The 27,669-nt window shown below is 44.9% G+C and overlaps 1 protein-coding gene across 1 annotated transcript in view; it reads right to left on the bottom strand.

Annotated features, from left to right (window-relative positions):
- Window positions 1–18,821: 18,821 nt before the first annotated feature.
- LOC121432455 (neuroblastoma-amplified sequence) overlaps window positions 18,822–27,669 on the bottom strand; it is a 309,448-nt gene continuing 300,600 nt past the window's right edge. Inside the window, exon 52 of the mRNA XM_041630447.1 lies at window positions 18,822–19,220. Coding sequence (XP_041486381.1) covers window positions 18,945–19,220 — 276 coding nt within the window. The 3' untranslated portion in view covers window positions 18,822–18,944. The remainder of the gene's footprint in view (window positions 19,221–27,669) is intronic.

Here is a 27,669-nt window from a genome sequence, read left to right as displayed (position 1 = left end):
TTTGTTTCCTTGAACTGAGCTTGCTTAGGTAAGCTAAGGCTGCTCTCCACGGGAAGGCAGAAAGGTTGAGAAAGGTCATTGTGTTTCTGCTGGGAACAGTGGCTCTGTGGGGACCCTGGCTCATCACTTTAGAAAGCCACTTTCTCTCTCTCTCTCTCTCTCTCTCTCTCTCTCTCTCTCTCTCTCTCTCTCTCGTCTTCCAGGTTCTAAACTTGATTTAAAACAACAACAATAATAACAACAAAAACAATCTTTTTTTCATTTTAAATACCAATCCCAGTTTCTATTCCCTGCCCTTCTCCCATTCCCTCCACCTTTCTCCCCAGCCCACCCCCATCCACTCCTCAGAGAAAATAAGGCACACTGCTCTGAGGAAGGTCCAAGGCCCTCCCTACTATATCTAGGCTGAGCAAGGTATCCATTCAAAGAGAATGGGTTCCAAAAAACCTAGTACAAGCAGTAGAGATAAATCCTGGTGCCACTGCCAGTGGCCCCTCAGTCTACCCCAGCCATACAATTGTCACCCACATTTAGAAGGACTGGTTTGGTCTTACGCTGTTTCCTTCCCTGTCTGGCTGGAGTTGGTGAGCTCCCATTAGCTCAGATAAGTTGTTTCAGTGGGTGTCTCCATCATGGTCTTGACCCCTTTGCTCATATTCTCACTCCTCCCACTCTTCGACTGGGGCTCAGCCCAGTGTTCCCCTGTGGATCTCTGCCTCTATTTTCATCAGTTGCTGGATGAAGGTTCTATGGTGACTTTTATCAACCTGACTACAGGACAAGGTCAGTTTGGGCACCCTCTCCATTTTGCTTAAAGTCTTATCTGGGGTCATCCTTGTGGATTCCTGGAAATTTCTCTAGTGTCAGGTTTCTTGCTAGCCCCCATAATGGCTCTCTTTATCAAGATATCTCTTTTCTGTCTCTGTCCTTCCCCCATCTCAACTATTCCATTCCCTCAAATTCTCCTCCCACTTCCCCTTCTCTCCTCCTCCTTCCCTTCTGCCCTCCCTTCTCCCCCAACCCCCATGCTCCCAATTTGTCAGGAGATCTTGTCTATTTCCCCTTCCCAGGTGGATCTGTATATGTTTCTCTTAGGGTTCACCTTGTTACTAGGATCATGGACTATAGGCTTGTTATCATTTGCTTTACAGATAGTATCTACTTAGAAGTTAGTACATACCATGCTCATCTTTCTGGGTCTGGGTTACCTTACTCAGGATGGCTTTTTTTAAGTTCCATCCATTTGCATGAAAATTTCAAGATGTCATTGTTTTTTTTTTTTTTTTTTTTTTTTTTACCACTGAGTAGTACTCCATTGGGTAAATGTACCACATTTTCTTTATCCATTCTTCAGTTGAGGGACATATAGATTGTTTCCAGGTTCTGGCTATTATAAATAATGCTGCCATGAATACAGTTGAACAAATGTCCTTGCAGTATTAGCATCCTTTGAGTATATGCCCAAGAGTGGTATTGTTGGGTCCTGAGGTAAGTTGATTCCCAATTTTCTGAGAAACCACCATACTGATTTTCAGAGTGGTTGTACAGTTTGCATTCCTACCAGCAATAAAGGAGTGTTTCTCTTAATCCACATCCCCTCCAGCCTAAGCACTTATTGGTATTTTTGACCTTAGCCATTCTGATAGTGTAAGATGGTATCTCAGAGTCATTTTGATTTGCATTTCCCTGATGGCTAAGGATGCTGAACATTTCATGAAGTGTCTTACAGCCATTTGAGATTCTTCTGTTGAGAATTCTCTGTTTAGATGTGTACCCCATTTTCAAATTAGATTATTTAGAATTTTGACACAGACCTTGAAAAAACAATACTCAACTTCATATTAAAAAAAAAAACAAAAAACTTAGGATAGCCAAAACAATACCATTCAATAAAGGAACTTTCGAGGCATCACCATCCCTGACATCAAGCTCTTTTATAAAGCTACAGTAATGAAAACAGGCTGGTATGGCATAAAAGCAGACAGGTAGACTAATGGAATCGAATCAAAGACCTGGATATTAACCCACACACCTATTAATACCTAGCTTTTGACAAAGAAGCTAAAATTATACAATGGAAAAAAAGAAAGCATCTTCAACAAATGGTGCTGGCATAACTGGATGTCAACATGTAGAAGAATGCAAATAGACCCATATCTATTCCCATGCATAAAACTCAAGTCCAAATGGATCAAAAACCTCAATTTGAATCGATCACATGGAACCTGATAGAAGAGAAAGTGAGAAGTAGCCTTCAATACATGGGCACAGGAGACCACATCCTAAATATAACCCCAGTAGCACAGACACTGAGAGCAACAATTAATAAATGGAACCTCCTGAAACTAAGAAGCTTCTGTAAAGCAAAGGACACAGTCAATAAAACAAAAAGGCAGCCTGCTGAATGGGAAAAGATTTCACCAACCCCACATCAGACAGAGGGCTGATCTCCAAAATATATAAAGAACTCAAGAAATTAGAAAGCCACTTTCTGAAGTCTGGGAATGGAAGAGAAAGGCACAGACACCACACCCAAAGGGGCAGAGAAAATGTCTGTTGTATGTGGTGTAATAACCAGGCTAGTTTAATATGAAACAGCAAATTTTAATGAAGGGATAGCTTATAGCACCAGGGATCCAGCGATGGGCAGCAAATACAAAAAAGGGCCTGCGGGGCTCATGCCCGCCAGATTTATACATAAACATTAGCCTGAGGCGAACACGCCCCCCCCATTGGGCTGGGCCTCTCCTACATCTCCCCCTTTTGTCTAAATAAGACAGAACTAAACTAAATACAACTATATACAATAGTAACAAATAATAAATATAACAAACAATATATAACAAAAGTTTTGCTAAACATTCTATCTCAAGGAGTCTAAATAATGTAGAGAGTAACTACAATTATCTAATCTTTAACTTCGTTAAAGATCTGAGAAGGGAATTAATGTTACTTAATAAATGAGAGATATCCAAAATGTGTAACAAATGACAGAGACAATTGACTACCTGGGCAATCACCCAAAGTCTTGTTTGTAATGTTGAGTCAACCAACTTTGGCTAAGGCCTAATGTACCTGAAAACCATTATTAAAGGCAAGGAACTTTCTTAGAACTATCCTACCCTGTCTTGGCAAGATAAGACAATCCTGTTTTATCCATTTATGGATATTTTGTATCTTTGTCAGTAGTTGAGGTATGGGCTTTTCTTAACCCAAAGGCCAGTTCTGCCAAGAAGACAAGCTCCCAGTGGAGTGTCTTTGGTGCTCAACATTTTCTCGGGAGTAGAGCGGTGTTGCCAGGAGTGATTGTGTCTCGTTGGCACAGAATTCTAGGTTAGATTAAAGGCCATTTTTTACAGCTCTTCGAAGAGACTGAATATTATACTATCTATATTAAATATAATCTTTATATATCTAAAAAACCTGATTAACCTAAAAATAAATATGACAAACATATAATTTTCAATACCTATCTAACTTGAAGACTAAGAGAATAAACAACTGTGCAATATATGAAGACAATGATCTTCAACTATAAACAATGTCATTACATATCAAATGTAAACAATGTTATTAGATAAATAATATCAGAGGTAGAAATGTACATTGTAATATGGTAGATGTATCAATACAATATAGACAAAGTTATAAGCATATTCTTATACAAAAATAGAGGTAGGAACACTCACATTCAATATTTAATATATCAATACACAAGAAACAGTACCAATACAATTTTCTAAAAACAGTAATTCACAAATACCAATCATCCCATCAAACCAGTTAATCCCCCCTTTTTTTGAAAATACCCCTAATTCCATAAAATATCTCCCCCATTCCCTCAACCCTGGACAAACCAATAAATGATGTCCCTAACCCTGAGGGCAAACTCTGTTGGGAGAGGGGACGTCGTCCTCTAAGATTGCTTCTAGCTGACATGGGGGCAACGTTCTTTTTAGGGGTCCTGTGAAAGCAAATGATGGTAAAATTTCCAAATTAACCTTTGACCTAAGAAAATTGTAACTAGTCTCTGAGCGTTTTGAGAAGGTTCGGCCAAAGTGTTGTCAAAAATGTGCAACATTTGAAATTGTCTCGTGTAGTTGGTACCAAAAAACAGATCTAATTTTAGCGCTTAAAAAAAATTCATGACGTCATAAAAACCAGATTGAGTTGATGTCGTGGGGCCCCATCTTCACCCTGGAAACTTTAGAGATTACTGTAGGAAAATTTGTTGTTTGTTATGGGAAATTTAAACATTAACAACAAAGACATATAGTGACATATAAAGAAAGACACAGATATGAGGAAAGGCAAAGAAAGTATATCAAGTATATAATTAAGTTTTACCTGTAATGACCGTTTCCTGCCAGCAGATGGTTGTGTTGGCGAAGTGCACATGAGTCTACATGGCAGGAGTCAGCTGGTCTGAAAAGTCTACTCAAAACCCAAAACTGAAAGTTAACTGTAAGCAGCAGTGGGGGGGGGCAGGAAACCAGGCAGAGCCAAGGCAGGACTCAGCCACCCGCAGGGAGGGGACGCAGAGCAGTCACGTGCACAGAGTGGCATTGTGTACTGATCATGCTGTTTTACTGCTAGGTGCTGGGGGTGGGGGCTGAATACAGAGGTGCTTGTACCATTGTTGCTAGATCAGAGCAAGTCTGGTGGGCGGGGCGGGACAGGGCTGCAGGCTATGGTGTGCTGGGCTGAGTGGGGTCACCCATCTGCCGAGCTGCGACTGTGAACTTGCAGCTGGATGGGAGTGAGGGAAGGGAAAGCAAGCCCGGAGTGCGCTGTGAAAGCTAGCGGGCTACGCTCGCTGGAGCCCAGTAGCCCTTCCTGAGCTCTGGTAGCTGACTTCTCGCAAAGGCTGGGAAAGATCGAGCTTGCGCCCCAGGGCCACGCAGGGAGTGGGGGGGGGGGGCAAAAAAGCCCCACGTTGGGCGCCAAGTGTATACAGCATCATAACCAGGCTTGCTTAATATGAAACAGCAAATTTTAATGAAGGGATAGCTTACAACACCAGGGATCCAGCGATGGGCAGCAAATACAAAAAAGGGCCTGCGGGGCTCACGCCCACCAGATTTATACATAAACATTAGCCAGATGTGAACACCCCCCCATTGGGCTGGGTCTCCCCTACAGTCTGTCCATGTAGAAAGATGTGTTTTGTTCAGCCAATGCAGTAGTATATAGGGACAGGTGACTTACATATTTACATACATCAGAATTTATTGTGTATAGCTTTGAGGTTTGGTGAGGGTCTCTTGCTCATAGAGAGTTGATCTGACTGTATCCTCACTTGGGAGGGGATCCACAAGCTCCTTCTGCTCTCTTCTTAGATGGGTGAAGTCCCATCAGGGCTTAACCTCTCATGACCTAATAACATTCCCTCAAAGCCCTCAATTCTTTTTTAAATTATTTATTCATTTATTACTGTGGGTGTGTGTAGACTGATAAGACATAAATCATATGTGGGGTGCAGAGGAGGAGCCTATGGACTTGGTTCTCTTCTTTATTTCCTGAGGGCTCCAAGAATTTCCTTTCTCACTTTATTTCTTTTCCATCTGCCGTCTCTTTCTCTCTCCTCTGTTCCTTTTTTTCTTTCTTCCTCTTCTCGCTGTTCTTTTCTGTCTCTGTATCCTTCCAACTGTTCCCTTCTTCCTCCTTATTTCTTCTTTTTTCTCTCTTCTTCTCTATCCTCCTCTCCCTTTTTAAAAAATTTTTGTTGTCATTTTGAGTTAGGGTCTCACTATGTAGCCCTTGCTGTCCTGGAACTCACTCTGTAGACCAGGCTGGCCTCGAACTCACAGAGACCCGCCTGCTTCTGCCTCCCGAGTGCTGGGATTAAAGGCGTGCGCCAGCATGCCCCCACATCACTTCTTTCTTCTTGACTTGCTTTTCCACGTTGTCTGTCTCTCTCAGTCTCTGTGTCTTCTGTACACACAACACATACACTGAATAATTCCATGGCTTGACCCTTCTGAAACTCATTCATGAAAACTGGGGGAGGGGTTAGGAGATCCCCAATAGTCTTATCCTGATCTGTATCCAAGCTGGGAATGGAGCTCTTCCTCACTGTAATCCATTGGGGATAAAATGATACTGCAATGCTTGCTGACAGGATACCCGAGAGAAACAACGTAAAGGTTCATTTGGGTTCCTCTTATGTCAGTTCCAGGGTGCAGTCTGGGATGTGGTAGAGAAGGTGTGGGGTTGGACCTTGCAGTGGATACTCACATCTCATCCATTGTCAAGGAGCAGAAATGCCCCTTTTCGTCCAGTGGACGATCCCGGCCTCTGCAGTGATGCCACCCACGTCTAGGCTAAAGCTTCTCATCTCAGTTAAGTCACTGTAGAAACCTCCTCATGCCACGAGGTTTGTCTTTTCAGCGATTTCAGAGTCTCTCAAGTTGATTACCAATACTAATCATTGCTGTACTCCTTCCCCAGCCGCAAACTCAGTTGTTGTTGATTAGAGATCCATTGAGGTCCTCATCAAAAAGTGTCCCAGGATGCAACGGGAGACTGGTACATTTATTCTGCCCACCGAACAGAGTACGGAACCACAGTGCACCTTGTGAGAACTCCAGAGCAGAGTTCTCAGGAGCACAGATATACCTGTCCTTGCACTGCTTGGCTCAGAAGCCCCTGTAGCCTCTATCATGTGCAGAATGGCCTACTTACTGAATGAAGCCATCACCATCCAGAATTCCCTCCATGAAGGAGTTCAGTTTGGTTCCCAGAACCCATGGACAGCCAGATGAGTGGCACACGTCTACAATCCGATTGCCCATAAAGGCAACTGAGAGTTGGTCACAGGACAGTCCCCCAGCTCACTTGTGATCATACGCAGGGATGATCAAGAGACCCTGTCTCAAACAAGGTAAAAGATGGGGAATCATAGCTGAGGTTGTTTTCTGACCTCCACATATATACTATGGCATAATCTCTCTCTCTCTCTCTCTCTCTCTCTCTCTCTCTCTCTCTCCCACACATACATACATACATACATACATACATACACATGTGCATGCACGCATGCATGCATGCACACACCAAAGGGAAAATAATGTAGGATTTTCTTTTCTATCAGCATTACAGTATTTGAATATTTCACAGGAAGAGCAGAACAGCAACCATCGCTTGGAAAAGCCCAAGTCCTAGCATGCAAAGTCAGCAGCAGTTTGGGGAAGCACTGTGGAATCCTGGGATAGAAGGTGAGACCCAAAGTGGAAGTACCCCCGTTTGCAGCTTTACTGCATCTGAGTGGGCATCCTTGCTGTGTCCCTTGACCCCTCCTGCCTCTGTGCCCTCAGCAGAATAAGGAAGGTGTCACACAAATCAAAGACTGAGAAAGGGCCATGCAGGGCATTGGCACAGAAGAAGAAAAGGACCCCTTTCATCGTCCTGAATCCCAGCTACTCTGCATGCCTGGAACTTATGAGAACAGTGAGCTGAGCAAGCTCGGGACTGTAAGACCTCATTTGTAGACACTTTCCAAAGCCATTCTCTTAAGTGGAGAGCCTTGAGAGACAGAGATCCAGGTGATCTGGGAACAGCCCAACCCAAAGCCTCCACTGGACAGAAGCCCAGTGTGAACAGTGGAAGACCTCTGGCCCTGAGACTGACAGTGTCTGCACGGTTAACAGCCAGCCTGACTCTGGGCTTGAAAAAAAAAAAAGCAGGGTGTTGCCATGACAACCCCTTGTAAGTTTTCCCAGAAGGAATGACAAGGCCAAGGGCTGGGCTGATATTTCCCTTCCCTTCAGCAAGTCTGAAAGCAAGGTAAGATGTCTCTGAATGCCAGCAGGCACGTAGGTCCTACCTGGGGCACACAGGCCCTGCCTGGGTTACACAGGTGGCAAGTGGCAGCTTTGGCATACTCCCTCACCTGCTCCTCTCTCTACACTACGGCCCTTCTGCAACACATCAGACCTCTTGACAAGACAGTCTGTTGCGCACGTGCCTCCCGTTGCTGCTGGATCAGATATACACTTGCCTGATTCCCTGTCATCATCCTAATGAGATTTCCATCACCATGGTCATTAAGATCCAGGTCCTTCACACCTCATCTTATCCTTCTGGGAAAGCAGCCTCATCTAGAATCAGCCCCAGGTCCTCTGTTTGCCTGAAAGGGGCAGAGAGAAAAAAACCCTTTTCTCCCTGGTTGAACTGTGAGACAAGCTTCAGGCTTTAGGGAATCATGTGTTGCCCTTGCAGAAGGTCACGAGCAGGAGGGAGCCTAACCCAGACACAGAGAAAGGCAGAGCTTGTTGGTAACCAGTGCAAAAGAGACACGAGGTAGCATCTGCGTCCCCAGCCCAGTGGTCTTGGCCCCTGCTCTTCTGTGGCTGGTTATCGGTTTACAGAATGACACTGCATGGCTAGCCTGTCTGTGGGATCCACATTTCTGCAATAGCACAACCGCCTAAGGTAAATTGCCACACCCTCTCTCAGGGGATCAATCTTCCCTTTGTTCCTCTGGTTTGAAAGTCTCCACCTTTCAGAGGAGATTCTGAGACAACATAAAAAATGAGCAGGGAGCCATGTTTTGTGGACACCCATGTTCTCTAAACAGAAACAGTGGAGGAGTGGATGGGAGGGGCAGAGTGGAGGTGGTGGGGTTTGGAGGAGAGGAGGGAGGGGAAACCAGTAGGGATGTAAAATAAATGAAAAAATAATAAAAAGAAAAAAGTAAGCAGGGAGGAATCTAGGCACAGGGGTAGTGAGACTGGGTTTCTCAAGGGGTCCCTGAAACATGCACTGTGTAGCTATTCACCACCTCTGGGACTAGGGGCTGGGAACAGTGGCTCAGCCCACTGCCTGGAAGCTTCCTCCTCTGTAGACTGAGAATGCAAAACACTTTTCTTGCAGAGTCTTTGTAAGAAGCAAATGAGACAACACTTTGGCATCCAGGGAAAACAGTGGTTTGGCTAGTTGATCGGAATAAGAAGAGTCTAGCCCCCAGTCCAGCCCAGGTCCTTAGATAATGTTTGGAGAATACAATGGTGGAAGCCGGGAAGAGCAGCTGCCATAGACTTTGATGATTCTATTTAGAGCAGATGGAACCAGAGACTGGGCATTACCCAGGATACCCCCAGGGATTGGGGCAGAAAAATTACCACTCTTTGATTCTGAAAACAGGGCTGGGCGTGAAAGGCTCCTTCAGTACAATTGGATCCACAGAGTGAGGTCTTCCCAGGCACCAGGAGAAACACTGGACACAGAGGCTAATGATGGAATCTGTCTCCAAAGCAAAACCCTATGGAACTTTTACAAAGCCTGCAACTGGGGCCTGTTAGCGATGAGTAAGAAAGGAATGCTGGGAAATCAAAGCTTTGAACAACAGGAGGTGACCTTTCGACTGCCAAAAATAACAACGAACAAACAGACAAACAAAAATCAGGTGACAGAACTCTCAGTTTGTCTAAAACATACAAAATTAGCCCCGGAAATGTACACAGCTGTGACACTGGCTGTCAACTTGACAGGACTTAAGAATCACAGGGAAAATGAGTCTTTGGACATGGCTGTGAGGGGTTTTCTAGATTAGCTGAGTAGGAAGACCCACTCTAAATGTGGGCTGGGTGGTGCCGTATCAAGGGCTGGGTCTGGGACTTAGTAAAAGGTGAATAAAGAGCACTCTGGCTGCTACCTGCTGTTGCTGTGACAAGACAGACTGGCTCCTGTCTGCTGCCATGCCTTCCGCCCTATGGTAGTTTAAACGGAAATGGCCCCCATAAGCTCACAGGGAGTGACACTATTAGGAGGTGTGGTCTTATTGGAGTAGGAGTGGCTTTGTTGGAGGAATAAGTCACTGTGTGGGTAAACCTTGAGGTCTCCGATGCTCAAGCCAGGCCAGTGGCTCATAGTTTCTTCCTGCTGCCTGTGGATCCAGATGGAGAACGCTCAGCTGACTCTCCAGGGCCAAGTCTTCCTGCGTGTTGCCCTGCCCCCCACCATGACAATAGTGGACTAAACCTCCAAACTCTAAGCCATCTAAATTAGGTGTTTTCCTTGATAGGAGTTCCTGTGGCCATGGTGTCTCTTCACAGCGATAGGCATCCTAAGATACCACGATGAACTGCATCCCCTTGGAACTACAAGCCAAAATCAACACTTCTTCCCTTGTTACTCTTATCAGGGTATTCTGTCAGCAGCAGGAAAAGTAACTAAACAAACAAAACTACCCTAAAAATATAAAGATATACAAAATAAAGCATAAAGGTGATACCTGTTTATGATTCAACACTTTTATTTAACTCCGAGAAGTAGATGACTTTTAAGAAAAACATGGATTGTCTCAGCGGGATGAAAAATTAGAAAAAGGATTCTAGAGAGATGAACAAGTAGTTAAGCACTGCCTTTACAGATGACCTGAATTCAGATCCTAGGACCCACATTGGGAGACTCACAATCATCTGTAACTCTAGCCCAAGGGGAATCCTCGATGCCCTCTTCTGGCCCCCATAGGCACTACAGTCATCCACTTAAACCCACACACAGATGCCGCGGAATAATCCTTTTGTACACTGTGAATATGTATTACTCTCATTGGTTTAATAAAGGGTCAATTGGTTAATAGCTGGGCAGGAAGAGGTGAGGCAGGAAAGCCAGACTGAGAGAATGTTGGGATGAATGGCCGAGTCGCCAGCCAGACACAGGAGAAGTAGGAGGTGAACATGTCATGTGGGGAAAAGGTACCATCACAGGGCAGGGTGTAGATAAGAAACATGGGTTGATTTTAGTTATAAGAGCTGGTTAGTAACAAGCCTAAGCTATCAGTCCAGCATTTATAATTAATAATAAGTCTCTGTGTGTTTATTTGGGAGTTGGCTGGTGGGATAGAGCTGACTGGCAGGACAGAAAGATACACCTACACACACACATGAACATAATTTTTAAAAATATTTGAAAAGTAGGAAATTTACATCATGAAATCAAGGGAGAACATTATCAAGGATTTTACTCCAAAAGGATGTGGCATCTGGCTTGGAATCAGCTCTTCCAAACTTTTCAAGTTCAGGGAATACTCTTGGTAAATGAGCTAATTTAAAACATTGGGAAATGCTTTCTGTATAAGAAGGCAGACTCAGCTACCAGGAAACCATGTAAGACTTTTAAATAAAACCCCATGGCTGCATCCAGTGGTTTACTAAAAGACTCCTCCAACTTATTTGACAAATGCAAGAATTTGAGGTGGCACACCATAATTGTAATATTAGGGAAGTTTTAATTTATCTTTTCAATTTCTCAAAAAAAAAAGAAAATGAATGAGTTTCCAATTGTCAGTACAGTGGATATAATCAACATACCACAGTCTCTGATTTTTTAAAAAAAATTACAAAAGCCCCCTCTTGCATTAAGTAAGCCAAATTATAACCAAAAGACAAATACTGTATGTGCTCACTTATGTAACAGCCCAGCATCAGCTCAAATGGGGTCGGGGGAGATGGGAAACTGTTTAATGTGTAGAAAGTTTCAATTATGCATGAGGAGAAATTTCTGATAATGGGTCACACAAAGCAAACAGGCTTCAATCTACTGCACGGTATGCTTAAAGTCTTTATGATGTTCACACACAGACACACACTACCTGGAACATCCTACTACAGAAGAGAGTTAGGAGACAAGCAGGTACTGGTTTAGTTCTGCTGACTATGATTGAGCAGCATTGAGATCCCCATAAATCTCACAATGTTTCATAAAATACATGAAAAATAATATATAATAGGGTTAATGTGAGAATTGTTTAGAAAGGATTTTTATGTTGCATGAAGCAGCTCCCCACCCAAGCATAGGGAATGCTTTTACCATCATGCTACAGAGTTTCAGACAAGAGATCACTAAAGGGCTTCAAATTGAAGTGTGACAAGGAAGATGTCCATAATAAAGAGGCAGCTGATATGGCTGTCAAGAGAGGCCATGGACTTGAGGTGAGGCAGCCAGAGAGGAAAGCGTAGGACCCAGGAGGACACAGGAGACACTGTTTGCAGCATGGGACAGGCAGGAGGAACATCCAAGGACTCAGCCTAATACATGATGGGTGGCAAGGGAGGAGAGTGGGGCAGGGTTCAGTGACACTGCTCAAGGGGACATGCCTGGATCTGAGTATGAATACACACAGCAAATATCCAGGGCAGTTCAGCCCCTTTCCTAAGAGAGAAGCAAGCTGAGTCTGCGCATCGCAGGACCCGAGCCCCTGAACTCTGGCTTACACCTTAACCAAAGGACAACAAACCTTGACATGATAGGAAGGCCTGTCCTGAGTCTCCTGGTTAGCAAAATGAATGTCTGTCTTACTCCTAGAAGGGCAGGATTCTTAATGCTGCCTTAGCCCAGTTCAGATGTAGAGAGAGTCATGATTCAAGTTTCCAAAGATGAGACAGGGAACAGTCAGGGTGCATCCTTAGGATTTCAGTCTCCTGTCTGGCCTCCCAATGAGGGCTGAGCAAGGTCAAGGCCTAGGTCCACCCTCCTCTAGCTCTCTCTTCCAGGTGTTCTTCTTCCTTCCCAGCCTCATCCTCTGCTTTACCTGAAAATGAACTTGAGGCTTACAATGAGGAAGTGTGGCCGGTAACAGAAACAGAGGAAGATAAACAGAGGTGACCAAGGTCATAAATTGGCCAAATTGACTTCAGATTCATAGGCCTGACTTTAGTCTAAATGTGCTCTTAACAACAGTATGCTGCTTGCAAGAATAGCACCCCCCCTACATCAGTAGGCTAAGGATGGGTGAGAGCCAGGTCCAAATTCCCATCTGTTCTGCCTCTGTTCTCCTTAGCATTAGAACAATTCCTGTTTCCAGAACCCACCAGCATCAAATCACACAGCCCTGGCTTCTCTCCCCTGCTTGGGTTATAAAGCTTCTGGCTTCTGGAATGGGCCTGGGTGCTTGCAGGCAGCCAGCCAGAGCTCCGGGGAAATCATACCCTAGAAGTTCAACACCGGTCCAGAGTGGAATGAACTTCCCATTTCACCAGCAACCATTTGGTGTGTGTGATCCTGGACTGGCCGCTGTGAGCAGGTTGCACTCTAATGCTCTCAAGTGTGCAAGGCTGCTCTCAGACTGGAGAGCTCCGGATTCATCAGAATGGAAAACCAGTCTTCCAACTCAGGTCTGCCAGCGGTGAGAAAACCCATCGCACGAGTACTCAAATGAAGAAGCTTCTTTTTCTTCCTGTAAAGCCTAAGTCTATTTTGCCATTGTATAAGCCATCTTCAGTTTTTAATGACTCTGAGTTATTAAGGAGAGTGACTGAATCCCCAGCTGCTGAAGCCAAACGCGCATGGAGCTTTAGCGTTTACAGTTAACTATAGAAACCCCAGCTCACTCCACATCATAGTGCGAGCTTGCCTTTGACTGAGTTCCTGCTAGGTTTATCATAATGAGTTTTCTTTGCAAAAGGGTAAGAGCTAATTTGAAAATGGTGGAGAACTTAACTCATGCTGTCCCTCCAAGGGTGCTGCCATTCAGACCCAGGGACCAAAGACAGCTGATTAAAAACCACCAACCCACCAAACCCCAATACAAAACAACCTCTCTCAATCCAAATCGGACTTCGATTGAATAAACCACAGAACTTTTCACTTCTGACATTAGATCTCTTCTTTTTCAAGCCAATCCAACATACTTTCCCCTGAGAGGCAAAGAGTGAACTGGAAGTGGCAGATAGCTTCGGGCAATAAAGACACCAGCTTTTTTGTGAGGGTTCCTTCTGTCAACTTGACACAACCTAGAATCACCTGGTAAGGGAAGAGAGTCATAATGAGGGACTGTCTAGATTGGGTTGGCCTGTGATGACTGTCACAATCATACTGATTGAGATGGGAAGACCCAGCCCCCTGAGGGCATCACTATTACCTGGGTTTAGGATCTGGAGAAGGGAAAGTGAGCTTGTGAGCTTTAGTGCTCTGGAGAGAAAGGTATCCTGACTTGTTGGGATGTCAGGCAACTCCTGAAGCTGGGGTGCATGGGGGAATGTCCTTCCCTTAGGATGTAGCAATCCTGCTCTTCCGAGAATGAGCCATTCTGGCTGAGCTCTACTGTTCCCCTAAGGGAATGTCCTAGCAGAGTTATGTTTCTTTTTCAGCTCTGATCAGTTCCCATCCAAGATGTTACTTCTTCTGCCTCACTCTGCTAAAGGGAAACCCCTGCAGGAATGTACCAATCTCCTCTGGCTCCGTGCAAAGTTACTTTTTCTGCTCCACATCTAAGGGAGTTTCCCAGCTGTTTCTTCTGTGGTTTATTTTTTCCCTCAGCCCCCCTAAGAAAACATCTCAAAAAATTCTTCTTTGCTTTTCTGCTCAGCCCCCATAAGAAAATGTCTCAGCTAATGTTCTACTGCTTCATGCTGGTGAAAGAAAGTCTTCACCCAAAACTCTTTAAAGAAAGTGATTTATTTGGGAAGGAGGAGTCCAGGAGAATGGCTGCCTCCGCCAGGGTGGGAAAGGACAGACAGTAATTGAATAGGCAGAAGGGTTTTATATAAGACTACACACACACACACACACACACACACACACACACACACACACGGCTTTTTAGGGGCTGAGATTTCCTAGGGAGAAGATTTTCTGGTCAGAAATTGCTTAGTTTTCCCGCACAGGGATTGGTTAGTTAGTCAGGAGCAGAGATGGCTCTGATTTCAGGGTCAAACTGTGTTTCTTTCACTGGCTCTAGTTTCAGGGCCAGGGTGGATGTCTTTTTGGCTGGCCCTTTTATCCTGCAGAGCTGAGCACTAAACACGCATGCATTCATTCTCTTTGTTCTTGACTGCAGATGAGACTAGAGGCATCAAGTCCCTGCTCTGACTTCTTCACAATGATAGATCGTCATCTGGAGTTATGAGCTGAAATAAAAACTCTTTCTTCCTGTCTTAGTCAGTGTTCTGTTGTTGTGAAGAGATAGTAGGACCTCAGCACCTCTTACCAAAGTAAGTGTTTAACTGGGGTTTGCTTGTAGTTTCAAAAGTTTAGTCCATTATCAGCATGGCAGGCAGCATGATGGCTCGCGCATAGGAAGACATAGTGTTGGAGAAGTAGCTGAGAGTTCTACATCCAGATCCACAGGCAACAGGAAGAGAGGCACTAGGCTTGGCTTGGGCTATTGAGACCTCAAAGCCTACTCCCAGTGACACACTTCTTCCAACAAGACCACACCCACTAATCCCTCTCAAGTAGTACTACTCCTTGATGACTAAGCAGTCAAATCTATGAGTCAGGGGGCATTCTTCAGACCACCACACTCCCTTAAATTGCCTTTGTTGGGGTATTTTTATGACAGCAACAGAAATAGAATTAGGACCTTCCAGTTGCCCTTCCTTCCAAAATGGAACTGGTAGGGAGAAACCAGCCAGATTGGCAGTCTTTTTGATGACAAAGAGAATATATCTCTTACCTCAAAGGGAGTCACAAATCTGAGCAATGAATGGCTTGGGATCACAATCCTGTTTTACCCCATATTCCATGTTTCAACATGGTAGCTGTTTCATGAAGCTTTTTACAGAATAGAACAAAGAAAGTCATAAACCAACAGTTTCAAAAACATTGGTAGAAACATCAGCTCAGGGGGTTACAGCAAAGCTTCAGGAAGTCTCTGTTTACAGGCTCCACATGCTATAGGATGATATTCTTAGTGGTTGGGTCATAGGAGTCTGTATACTCCAGAAAGATGGCTCAGTGGTCAAGAGCACTGATTGCTCTTCTACAGGACACAGGCTCAATTCCCAGCACCCAAAGGGCAGCTCAGAACCATTTGTAACTCCAGTCCAAGAGGATCTAATGTCCTCTTCTGTTAAAGTCAGGCACACGTGTGGTGCACAGAAGTACTTGCCAACAAAACACCCATACACACAAAATGCTTTTTAAAGGGAGATTTTGTCTGGCAGTCACAAGAATATTATGTCATACACAAAAGTGGGCAGTAAATGGCTACTTAAGGAATGGAAGGAAGTCCAAGATAATTTGGCTCTGGACCTGCAACGTCTGGCACTCCACAGCCACTGGAGTTTTAATCCATCAGTCTTGGAGAATGCCTAACACAATGATAGTTTTTATTTGAGAATGAATTTTCTATTTGCTTCTGAATGAAAGCAAGTGACTAATTGGTGGCCAACATGGGATGGTAAGCCAGGGACGGAGTTCAGCTCCCCTACCTGCTGTGGCTGGGAGTCTCTGGAAGACTATCCCAGAGGTTATGACTCCATTTGTTGGTCAGAGGATGCGATAAAGCACTCCAGGTTCAGACATCAGTGTTTCAATTGCCCTTGGGGGGTTTAGTTAGTGTAGCCTGTGGTAACCCCTGGTCCAGGTGACCTTCAAAAGTGGCTGTTAATCACTTCAGGAGTCCTTGATCTGCCCTTGGTCAGTTAAGTGATATTATAATAACAGCTATCTTACAGAGCATGTCAGTGTGGTCAGATCACAAACATCTGCTTGGAGAAGGCTAGGCCACCAGGGAAGGTTTGCATAAAGGCCTCTCAGTGATAAGTGAGATGGGGATTTTGGAAATGTCAGCGTCAGTTTGGTGTTGTTTTCATTTGAGATAGCCTGTCTAGCCCACTTGATGCTCCCCAGAAGAAGGGAACGGAAAACAGAGTAGTGTGTCACTTAAATATTCTCCAAAAGTTCATGCAGGTTGCTCAGTAGAGGGTCTAAGATATTTCATGATGAAATGAATGTGGCACTGTAGCCAAGGCTTGCTCTTGAGCCAAACCCTGATTTTCATCATTAGTCAATTTAATAAACTGAGGGAGGTACTATTACTCCTCCTTACAGAGGAGGAAACCCAGGGTTACAGACAAGTAGCCTGTGTGGAGGTCTGAGTTCACACCTAGGCTATTTTTATAGGAAGGCCACTTTAAAGCCACCCTTGCTCATCGAGTCTCTACCCCAGGTCTCTACACTGCACATCTGGAGGCCACTGTAGCCACTTCTGCTTCATTTTCAAAGAGCAAAGTCTGAGGTAGCTGATGAATTCTTCACCAGAAAGACAAGCTATTTTACTCAATTTGGCATTTATGGTGGTTGTTCTGAACACTAACACAGAGATCAACTCTATTCTGGACCAATTCTGCAACTGTTTGCTATCTATCTGGAGTGAATTTGATGCATTCTGGTTTTGTCCTCCCATCCATAGCAACTGTTTAAACCCTTCAAGTGTGGCTCCAGACAAGCAAGGCTATGGAGTGAAAGCATAGGTTATCTCTTTCTCCTCAAGGACTTGAGGCTTGTGACAACCTTTCTCAAGTGCTACTAAGATCTAGGGAGAGGAACTCAGAGGCCATGGGCTGGGAGAGTGCACTTAGCAGCAAGTGTCCAAAGACAACTGGAGTGTTCTGTTTAGAGTGCACAGCTGCTTCCAGAGAAGTAGGAGCAAGGGGACGCCAGTGCACACAGGCTAGCAGGTGAAGAGACAACATCCTTAGAGGCTGCTGTCCTCTGGATGGGCATCCATGGCTTAGGATGTGGCGTCATTCTACTCCAATATGCTACAAGGCAGAGTCTTACATGGAGCACAATTATGGTCACCCTACTGGTTTTAGCGGGAAATGGAAACTGACCACGGGCAGCATCTTCAGGTTACTGTTCGTGACAAAAGATTAATAAAATGTCATCCCTTTTACACATATATTACACATATTGATTATCAGCTAACTCCCCTCCCAAATTATTTTGTGCTGGCAGGGGGGAGGACCTTCGAGCCAGAGTATAGTGATGGGAAAGGACATGGTGTTGGTATGAATGCTCCCCCAACCCATGACCTAGGCTGTTGCTGTGAGGTTTGAATGAGACTCTTTTGAAAACCAAATCCAGGAAACTGGGCCATAGGTTCTGTCTTTGATCACATGCTTGGGCAGGAGGAGCAATGTGTGAGAGTCCTTATCCCCTTCACCGTGGGATGCCCTTCTGTGACTTTACGGACATGCGAATGTGTCAGCCTTCATATGCTTACGCTGACAATCATGCTAATTGATCAGCAGCCCATGTGTTATTCCTGATCATCTGGCTGTGTCTTATAGACAACATCCACATATTCTAATAGCTAACAGGCAGGACAGTTAGTATTAGTATCATTACTACTTAAACCTTTTCTATGTACTTGATGGAGCTTCACTATACACACCTGAGGCAAGATATTTGATCACATCGCATGAAGATATGTCACCGTGATAGGTTTAATAAAAAGCTGAACAGCCAATAGCTAGGCAGAAGGTATAGGTGTGACTTCCAGACAGCAAGCTCTGGGAAGAAGAAAGCAGGAGGCACCAGCCAGATGCAGAGGAAGCAGGACACGCAGGAGGAGAGATAAAAGCCATGAGCCACATGGCAGTTCACAGATGAATAGAAATGGGTTAATTTAAGTTATAAGAGCTAGTTAGAAACAACCCTAAACTAAGGTCAACCTTTCATAATTAATCGGAAGTCTCCATGTCATTATTTGGGAGCTGGCTGGCAGGACAGAGAAAGACTTACTACACACACCTTCATACAATACTCATTAACTCTGTGAGCTATATAATATAGCACTGATCTTCATACAACTGATCTTCAAGGCTTGAGGAGGTTGACTACTGGACCATCTTGAGCCTTGAACACAGGACTATTCATCCTCCAGCCTACGACAGCTGGCCAAGCCACTGGCTATACTACGATCTCTCACACAACATGCCACCATTTCCAATTTTCTGAGCTATAGCTTCTGATTCAGTTAACTGTGTTCCAACCAGAAAAGGCAAAAATAAAATAAAGTACTCAACAGTAATAACAGAATATGCAAACCCATCAGTATGAGGAAGAAAGCACTTAAGAGCACCTGCTTGCCACTTATATACGCCTTTATTCATGACTGTTAGAAATGCTGAGAACAGGTAACTTCTACATGTTGTGCTTCAGGGTCCGACGGCCTCTCACTCCAGGGGCAGGGTCATGGGAAACTGTGCTCACACCCACTGCCTCACTGCGCTGAGCGCAGTGCTGAAAGTTCTGAAGGCCTGGTGAGTCCCCTGCACAGCCAGAAGGAGTGACCCAGCTTCGACTTCATATCCGGCCTCCTGCAGGTGGCTAGCCAGTTCCTCTGCATCCCAGTGTCCTTGCTGCTTGGTGGCCACAAGGTGACCAACAATACGTGGATAGAAGGGTGTGGAGACACATTTCACCAACAGCCTGGCATCCACAAGCAAGTCAAGCAGCTCCTGGTCACAATTGGAGTCATCCACCTTCAAGAAATAAGAAACCTGTGAGTGGACATTTGCAGCCTTATCTCCCACAATTCCCTGTGCTCTCCACGAGGTGGTCACAAGCAGTCTGCTGGCTTTCCGCATTATGCACATCCAGCTGAAGGTGACCTAGGCCAAACAGTGCAGGGGGCAAGTGAGCACCTTGAAGGTCAGAGATGGACAGATACAGCTTCCTTTTAACACAAGCAGACAATGCACCAGACCCTTGCTCGAGCCCTGACTATTCCAACAATCATATATTGAACCATGCATCATGTTTAATGTTACAGAAGCAGCACTTCAAGGAGCCCCTTCCAGTTCAGCCTGGGAAGTCAGCACTTTCATGTCTCAGTTTCACACGTACGGAAATTAACGTGCAAGAAATGTTTGCTTAACATTGTAGTAAGTTGTAGAACCACAGTCTGCACCTTTAAAGTCCAAGCGAGCCTAACAACCACATTTACCATTTTCTTTGTCTTTTCATCTATGTTCTTTAACCCCAATTCTCTCTTGAATGCAGAGCCACATGAAGACAAATCTTGACAGGGTAAGAAAGCCTGTCTTCCTGCTCTGGTGAGAGTGAGCAGAAAGACACTGAGGGGCAGTGGGTGATACTCATCTCACTGAAGCCGTGGGAGGCGCAGGTCGCATCTTCCATGTCTACACATGACTCTCCATGGCTTTGTTGCTTTATTTACATTTTTACTGTTTTGGATTATCATTCCTTCTTGCAAAGAACTGAGTCAACATGGATAGCATATCGGAAATCATTACTGCCCTCTGGCAACATGAGACCATTGCATGGCTGGTTCTATCCACTGTCATGGCAGGTTTTAACTGTGGTTGTATGGACCTCAAAAATTATGTGGCATTCAAAGTCAATTAATTAACGAAATAATTAATTAGATCAACTCTATCACAAAACTCTACACAGTGTGCTTCTTCCTACCTGTTTGTGATGGAGGTACTGAGGAGGAAGACACTATCTACTGGCACAGACTGAGAGAAGCAGAGATGATAACATTTGCTGGCTTTATCAACAATGCATCAGGATTGTTCATAGCCCAACATAAACATCAGCTCCAGTGCAACTTTCTTGTGACCTTTTCTAAAGCTGTTAGCCAGGCTCATCCTTCCTCCCTTCAAGCCCCCTACACACCTGACACACACCTCTTCCTGCTATTCTGGGGTGACCTTTCTGGTTCCCCACTGCAGGGGATGGTGGAGGGTACAAGGGTTTCATAGTTTTTCTATTTTACTACCCAGTGCAGTTCACATCGGTTAAATAGCCAAGCGAGCTGACTTCAGTAAATGCTGTCACAGTTTTGTAAACTGTACAAATATGTGATAAAGATCTATTTTGGCAGCAAATCAATCTCCGATCCTAAGGGCATTGGATGCTGCTATCCTGGCATCTCCAAGCCCTCAGGGCTCTTTCTCCGGCTTCTATTTCACACACTTGTTTTGAGGCAGAATCTCACATGTAACTCAAACTGGCCTAAAACTGGAATTCACAGCAACCCTCTTATCTCAGGTTCTGGAGCGCTGGGGTTACAGGTACAAACCACACCTGGTTTGGGCTTTCCGAATTCATGCACAGATACCTTTGACCTAGTAAAATATCTAGTTTATCTCTATTGGGCTTTGGGCTTTTATTGCTTGGAAATACTATACAGGAGACGTAACTGGTGTAAGAGCCAGGTTCTCTTGCCCTATGAGGGCTCCCACCATGGCCTGATAGGGTGCCCATGTGTCTGTAAGCTCTGTGGTTTCTCTAACTCAGCACACTCTGCGCAAGCCCACCCTTGCTTTTCACACTTGTCAAGCATCAATCTTCATCACATGGAGCTCCTGCTCCCCACCACATGCACAGTTGCAGAGACATGCTCTCGGCATCCACAGGACTCCGCTATGGTAGCTGTATCCTCACATAACGATGAACACTGTGTGGGCGCCTCGTGATGGGGTCTGTCTCAGCAGCTCAGCTCTGAGTTTGTCTGTTCTTGGTTTCCTTCTAGAACAGCAGCCTCTCCAGGGTGGAGACTCCATAGCTTGTCTCTACTCAGGCAGCCCCCACGATCGGAGCGGCTGGCCACAGGACGGTCGCACCCCAGGATTTGCGGAATAAGGATGTGAATGGATAGATCACCCACAGGCAGAGGTCTTACTGTTTCACTCCACATGGTTATCTGTGCGGAGTGCAAGCACACGCCCTAGGGGCTACTTCACATGTCATTTTCTGGTTTACCCTTCAACATAAAGGCTCTACCATAGCCTTTAGGAAACAGCTGCATGCCAGCAGGCCCTGTCCAATGTCTGATAGAGCTCCTGGATGAAAGGTTGAGTCTAGGCCTGCCGAGTGAGAAGTCCTAGGTAAGTGTTCAAGGCTGTTGTCTAGATAGGTTCAGCTGAAGGGAGAGAGCTCCTCTGGCACAGCTGGTCCCTGCCACTGCTTGTCCGGACCTGATATCTATCACACGTGCTTCTGGTGAGTAGGGTTCTGCCTTCCCGGGAGCTGCAGAGACCAGCAGGGAGAGAGCAGGAGGAGCAGAGGCCTGTTGGAGTTCAGTGTTCCTCGCTGAGATGCCCCCAGGAAGAGGAGAGTCAGGACCAAGAGTCGTGGGCAGGGAGTGGGGAAAGGCTTGCGGGGATTCTGCTCTTGCCTCTCAGGATGGAGTGTGGGGAAAATGGTAGTGACTGCCTCATTTCATTTTCTCCCGTGGCCTCCTGCCTGCTCTTAGAAGCACAGAACGGCTTCAGCATAGTGTTCTGTAAGGAAAATGCTGTGGAGACAATCATTCTGTGCATATCTGGAACATGCAGAGTGAAAAAGTAAACAAAATCTGAGCATGGTGGAGCTGTAATTCCAGCTGTTGGAAGACAGAACATTAGACGCTCAAGGCCAGCCTGGGCTACATAGTGAGTTCAATGCCATATTGAAAAGTAAAAAAGGAGCAGGGGTGATGAGATGGCTCAGTGGGTGACAGCTTGCCTCCCAGACCTGACGACCTCAGTCCCATCCCTGGCTGACTCCCAAAAGTGGTACTGTGACCTCCACACTGTTCTGTGGAGCGTGGGTGCCCTCACACACACTTATAGCAAGAGTAATGACAGACACGGTTTTTGTCTGATCCATTCTAACTACTTTAAAGAGAAGCGCCGACCAGAAAGGAAATGAGCAGCCACAGCATTAGGTCAGCGCCTCTCCGCACGCCTGTTGCCTGTTTGTCTTTAATCAGCAGTAGCAGCCAGGCTCTCCTTTCACCCCGCACTGGCCACAACACTCTAGGCACTAACCACATTGTGTTAACTTGTTAGGCCTCAGAAAGCCTTTGTCTACAATTCTAACTAAAGCTTTAATGATCTGGTCTGTCTACTACCGAGGGCGGTTTCTCTTCCTCCATCTCATGTATCCTCACCACTTATTCTTCTTCAAATTAAAAAGCAAAAGGAAAGCACAATACTTTGGAAAAGAAAGCAGTCTTCATAGAGAGCAAGACGGTGTCCACACTCCCCTTCCAGGAGCTATGAACTGAGACAATCTTTTCACAGGGGATCATATGATACAAGTCTTCTCAATAACACTAAGAATTATAAGAATGGTTTTATGGTTTTCACACTTGCTTTTTTTAATGGGTGCAAAATAGCCTATTGAAAAGATGTCACCATTATTTAACTTCTGCTAGGAATTTTCAGCTGTTTTAAATGGAGATTATTGAAGCACTACACGGGATACATTCTAAGCACATATTTTCTTCTTTGCCTTTTCCGTACTATAAATCTCTAGGAGAGATAATATTGGGTCATTATGAGTTGAACTGTGTTGTGTCCCTTTCCTGCATTCTAAACTTGCACAGAGCCCAGTTTCTACCCAAAGACTGCACGCAGTTAATGGAGGAAGGTCATTGGTTAATTAATAAAGAAACTGCTTGGCCCTGATAGGTTAGAACATAGGTGGGTGGAGTAAACAGATCAGAATGCTGGGAGGAAGAGGAAGTGAGGTAAGATGCCTCAGACAGACTCGATAGCTCTCCTCTCTGGGGCAGACGCAATGAAGCAAGCCGCCAGGTCAGACATGCTGAATCTTTCCCCGTAAGACTGGTGCTACATAGATTATTAGAGATGGGTTAAAGCAAGATATGAGAGTTAGCCATTAAGAGGCTAGAACTAATGGGCCAAGCAGTATTTAAGAGAATACAGTTTCCATGTAATTATTTCGGGGCATAAGCTAACCAGGCGGCCAGGAGCCGGGCTGTGGGAAGATGCCCGCAGCTCCCTCAACACGCAGTGAGTAGGTTTAGTTAGAGACCAGGCCTCGCAAGAGGTGATAAGGGCTAAGGGGTGAGCTGGAGGCACCAGGAAGGGCTTGGCTTCACTATAATTAGTGCCTTTTTGAGGACCAAAGCTGAGGACACACAGGAAAGCTGGCAGTTACATGCCTGACAACAGTCACCTCCTGACAGAGAGAGGCCTCAGAAGAAAACAAGCTGGCCATGGCTCTGACTTCAGACTGCTCATCTCTGGAACTGTAAGAAAAGCAGGCTCTGCCGTTGAGGCTGTCCAACTCGGGGAACTGTTACGGGTGCCATCACACACAGTACCTGAGTGAGGTGTGTTAATTTGGGAGCTAGGCAATGGTATTTCACGACTTCTTTATTCTGGATTCGTGTATTTACAGAATTAAATTTCCCCCACATATTTCCTATCACCACTCTTACTGTTGTTAACAGAGGGACTGGGACCTCCACTCATTTAATAGAATTTGGGGTCTCCTTATGACTTATGTGCCAACCCTGGCTTCACTATAATAGACACTTTGTCTTATTGTTTGCAATTTCTATTTTTGTTATATTTTCATATACAGAGATTTTTATATTTTTATAGTGTTGGCAAACCAGTTACTATCTTATAATTTCTTTAGTTATTTTAAAATTTAAGTTTTAACTTCTCAAAAAAGTATTTGTGTGTAATTTTCTGACTTTTAAAATATGTTTAATATGGTCTTAAGTTCTCTAGGAATTGACTTTGTCTTTGTATACAGGCTTAGATAATCACATATCCTTGCTATTAGCTTAGCCGGTGTAGTATGGGCTTGAAGGAAAAAATATTGTTCTGGGTCTCAGTTTGGCTATGATTACAATAAGCATGAGCCAAGTCTGAAGGGTTGGCTCATTTCCCACTAAACAAATGACTTAGGGTGCGAGGCAGTCCTTTGTGGCAGAGATCATTTCCAGCCCTGGGTCTGTTTCTAAATGTCTGTGTAGCCTTGCAGGAGCTCTCTCTCAAGTCTCCAAGTTCCATCAAGAAGGCACAGGGTCTGAGGCTGACAGTAAGCAAACTTCCATGTGCCTAGCACAGTACCTAGTGTACAGTTCAGCTGAAGCTATAGCAGACAAATAGGAATTAGGAATTTTCTAGAAGCTTCTCTCTTTCATGTGTTCCTGTTGGTGATCAGCTTTGGAGGCTAAATAAAACTCTGTGTTTCTTGGGAAAGAAATGCATAGCTATAGACAGAGTATTACTGTCTTCCAACCATTATTTCTTTAGTTCCTTGCTCAACAATACATAATGAGCCTTCTCTGAATTCAAGCCTTTGAATTTATAGATCTCCATCAGCTAAGAGTAATTACAGTAAAGAGGGAAGCTGCACTCCAGCAGCGTAATGCGTATGGAGCTTCATCTTGGCGACTTTAGAGATCATTACTAACGTTTCACTGTTTACTTAGGGAGCACATTTGCCTCTTCTTCACATAACACTAACACTACGTAAGTTATTAAAAATATTAACCTACAATTGCAGAAAAAGTGTACACAAGTGTGTACTTCAAATGAGAACACTCGCAAGATAATGCCTGTGTCCTGTATTTGAACATGACATTCTGACCTCACCTCCTCGGCAGACCGTGAGTTCTACATCTGGAAGAACGTCTAACATGCTTTGGCTAAGCAATAAGGTTTATCTAAAAACATGGGGAGAGGCCCTTTGAGAACTCCAGCCTGCTTGTGGCTGTGAATAGAGCAAAGTGCTAGACTTTGGGCTCCAATTCACTGTTGTTTCTGAATCCCTCTGCCCGAGAGATATGCCATTTAAACAGAGTGATGGATGATATCTTGGTTCATCTTTACATATGTCTTGCAAATGTCTTCACTCTTTACGCAGCATTGGAGCACATAGTGCTCAGTACGTCTGTCTACAACACAGGTCAACCAGACACTGGTGCGGTTCAAAACTGGCTGCATAGAAGTCAAATGGGTTCAAAAATGAGCAAACCAGCTTTCTGGCCCAGGAGGAAGCAGTCAGACTCTGTGATGTGCTCCACAGACTTTATCATTAAGACAGCTGCATGAGAGGAAGAACAAACAAACAAACAAAAAACTGATATTAGGGTCAACACCAAAGAAGGGCTCTGTAGACACAGAGGAGGTCATGAAGCCCCTCACACGTGTGTCCACTATCATACTACAGCAAAACAGAACCGAAAGTGAGAGACAACACCAACAACAATCCCACATGAAAGGGACTCCTACTGGGGAGAAACTTGGAGAAACTGAGGCATTAGAGGGACAAAGAGAGCTGGGATCCTTGGTTTCAATGGGTTTTACCAACCCATGAAGGCTCTTCTGAGCACTTTTAAGGTTCTCCCTCCAGATCAGGCACTTGTCACAGGATGGCCTGCCAGGTTCTCGTGCCTTGATGCTGAGATGAAAGGAACACATTGGCTAGACCAGTGAAGTACTGCCATGGGAAGAAGGGCCCTGCTCACTCTGAGTCACTCCCCAGGGCAGGACTAAGGTCCATGTGCACAAGGTAAAGGGTGCAAGTCTTGCTTAAGGCACTCACAATGGCACAGTGCCCAGTGCTAGGGAAGTGGTCTGTCCCCTGCCATGCTTGACCCTAGCCCGGGGGAATAAGAGGCTTACAAAGAAAATCTAGATGGGTGACTCAGTGGCCGCTCCGATCCCATCTTTTTCAGCCCTAGCATTACTACACACTTCAGGGTGATTCCACAGTCTCGTTTCTTTGAAGGCACCTTACACAACATGTTTTAAAGCAGCATGGCTTAGCCTGACTTTGAATGTTAGGCCTGGCTGTTCACTGGCTGTGTGACTCAGTGTCTCCCCCGTGAAAACAGAGCAGCACATCCCAGAAGCTTTGTGAATAGTGAAGGGTTGTTGAGGAGATAGGGACTGTTCTTTCTGTCATACCTGGCAGCAAGTGGGACTTGAGAGACGCAGGCACTGTGAAAGGAAAGAGGCCCTTGGTAAGGTCAGAAACATGGTTTACTCTTTTACACTAGGGGTCTGGGCTATGGCCTGGGGGACAGAGGGACTGGGAAGCACTAGAGGAGGACATAATAAGTGGTAGGAGCCACCAGGCTTCTGGAATAGTAAACACAGTTAATCTCAGTTTACAAGACTAGTAAAATACATTTGCTATCTTTGGGGATTTTGACCTAAACAGATAGAACCTGGAAATCAACTTCAAGCATGCCAAGGAATAGCCTTCATGGTGAGCACTGCATTGTGAGCAAGCTCTCAATCTGACCAAGACTGGTGGAGAAGTCACCCAGCAGACTATCACCAAGGATGATACCAATACCAGCTCAGGAAAGACTGTTTGCTTCCCAGGATAGAAGCTTCTGCCTACTTGAATAAGGTCACATACTGAAGACTAGAGGTGTGCCATTCCAGAAGTGCTTAGAGAAAGAAGTGGGTCCCGCTGTTGAAGGGAAAGCTGCAGCCAGCACCAGCACTTAAGCGTCTTCACTGTAACTGCGAGCACCTATAAAGCTGTCAGCAGCTGATAATGAACAGCGAAATAATACATGCTCCCAGCAAACAAGTGCAGGGCTGTCTCCTTTCATAGCTGTGCACTGTGTGGACCAATTGCTGTCAGAGGATCCCTTTGCCAGATGTTATTTTTTTAATGTCAACAGGAACTCCTATCAACAACCAATAAGGGGAAAACTAAAGTTATTGATGAACCTTAGCCCTTACTAATGGACAGAACCAAAGAGAAGCAGCAGAGGTTTCTAGTTCTCACTCAGCAGCCAGGGATGATATAAAATCAGCAGGCCAGGGCACACAGTATCGCCTGCTGATGCTCTTTTCTGAGGGATGTATAAGATGACCCTTTCTCAGGGTTGAAGAACAATGACAGACCATGGTAACTGCATATTCGTTTATCCAGATCTCTTGAAATGACAAAATTACAGAGATGAAGAGCAGATAATGTTGCCAAAGTTTCTCCAGCTACAGAGGGCAGAGTGAAGGCCTGTGGCAGAGAGACACCATGGTTCATGACAGCACTTCTCACAGGAGACCCACCTGCTACAGATTCCACACACAGAGAAGTGGGGAGTTCTAGTGAAAGATGAAAAAAGGCCAATAGGCCATGTCAACGCTTACAATCTTGGTCGTGATTGCTGTAGTTATATCATATTTTACC

Source organism: Microtus oregoni, unplaced genomic scaffold (genome assembly GCF_018167655.1).
Source record: "Microtus oregoni isolate MIOR12 unplaced genomic scaffold, Mior012 000034F_ref0000314, whole genome shotgun sequence".
NCBI lineage: Eukaryota > Metazoa > Chordata > Mammalia > Rodentia > Cricetidae > Microtus > Microtus oregoni.
This window is presented reverse-complemented; position numbering and strand designations above follow the sequence as displayed.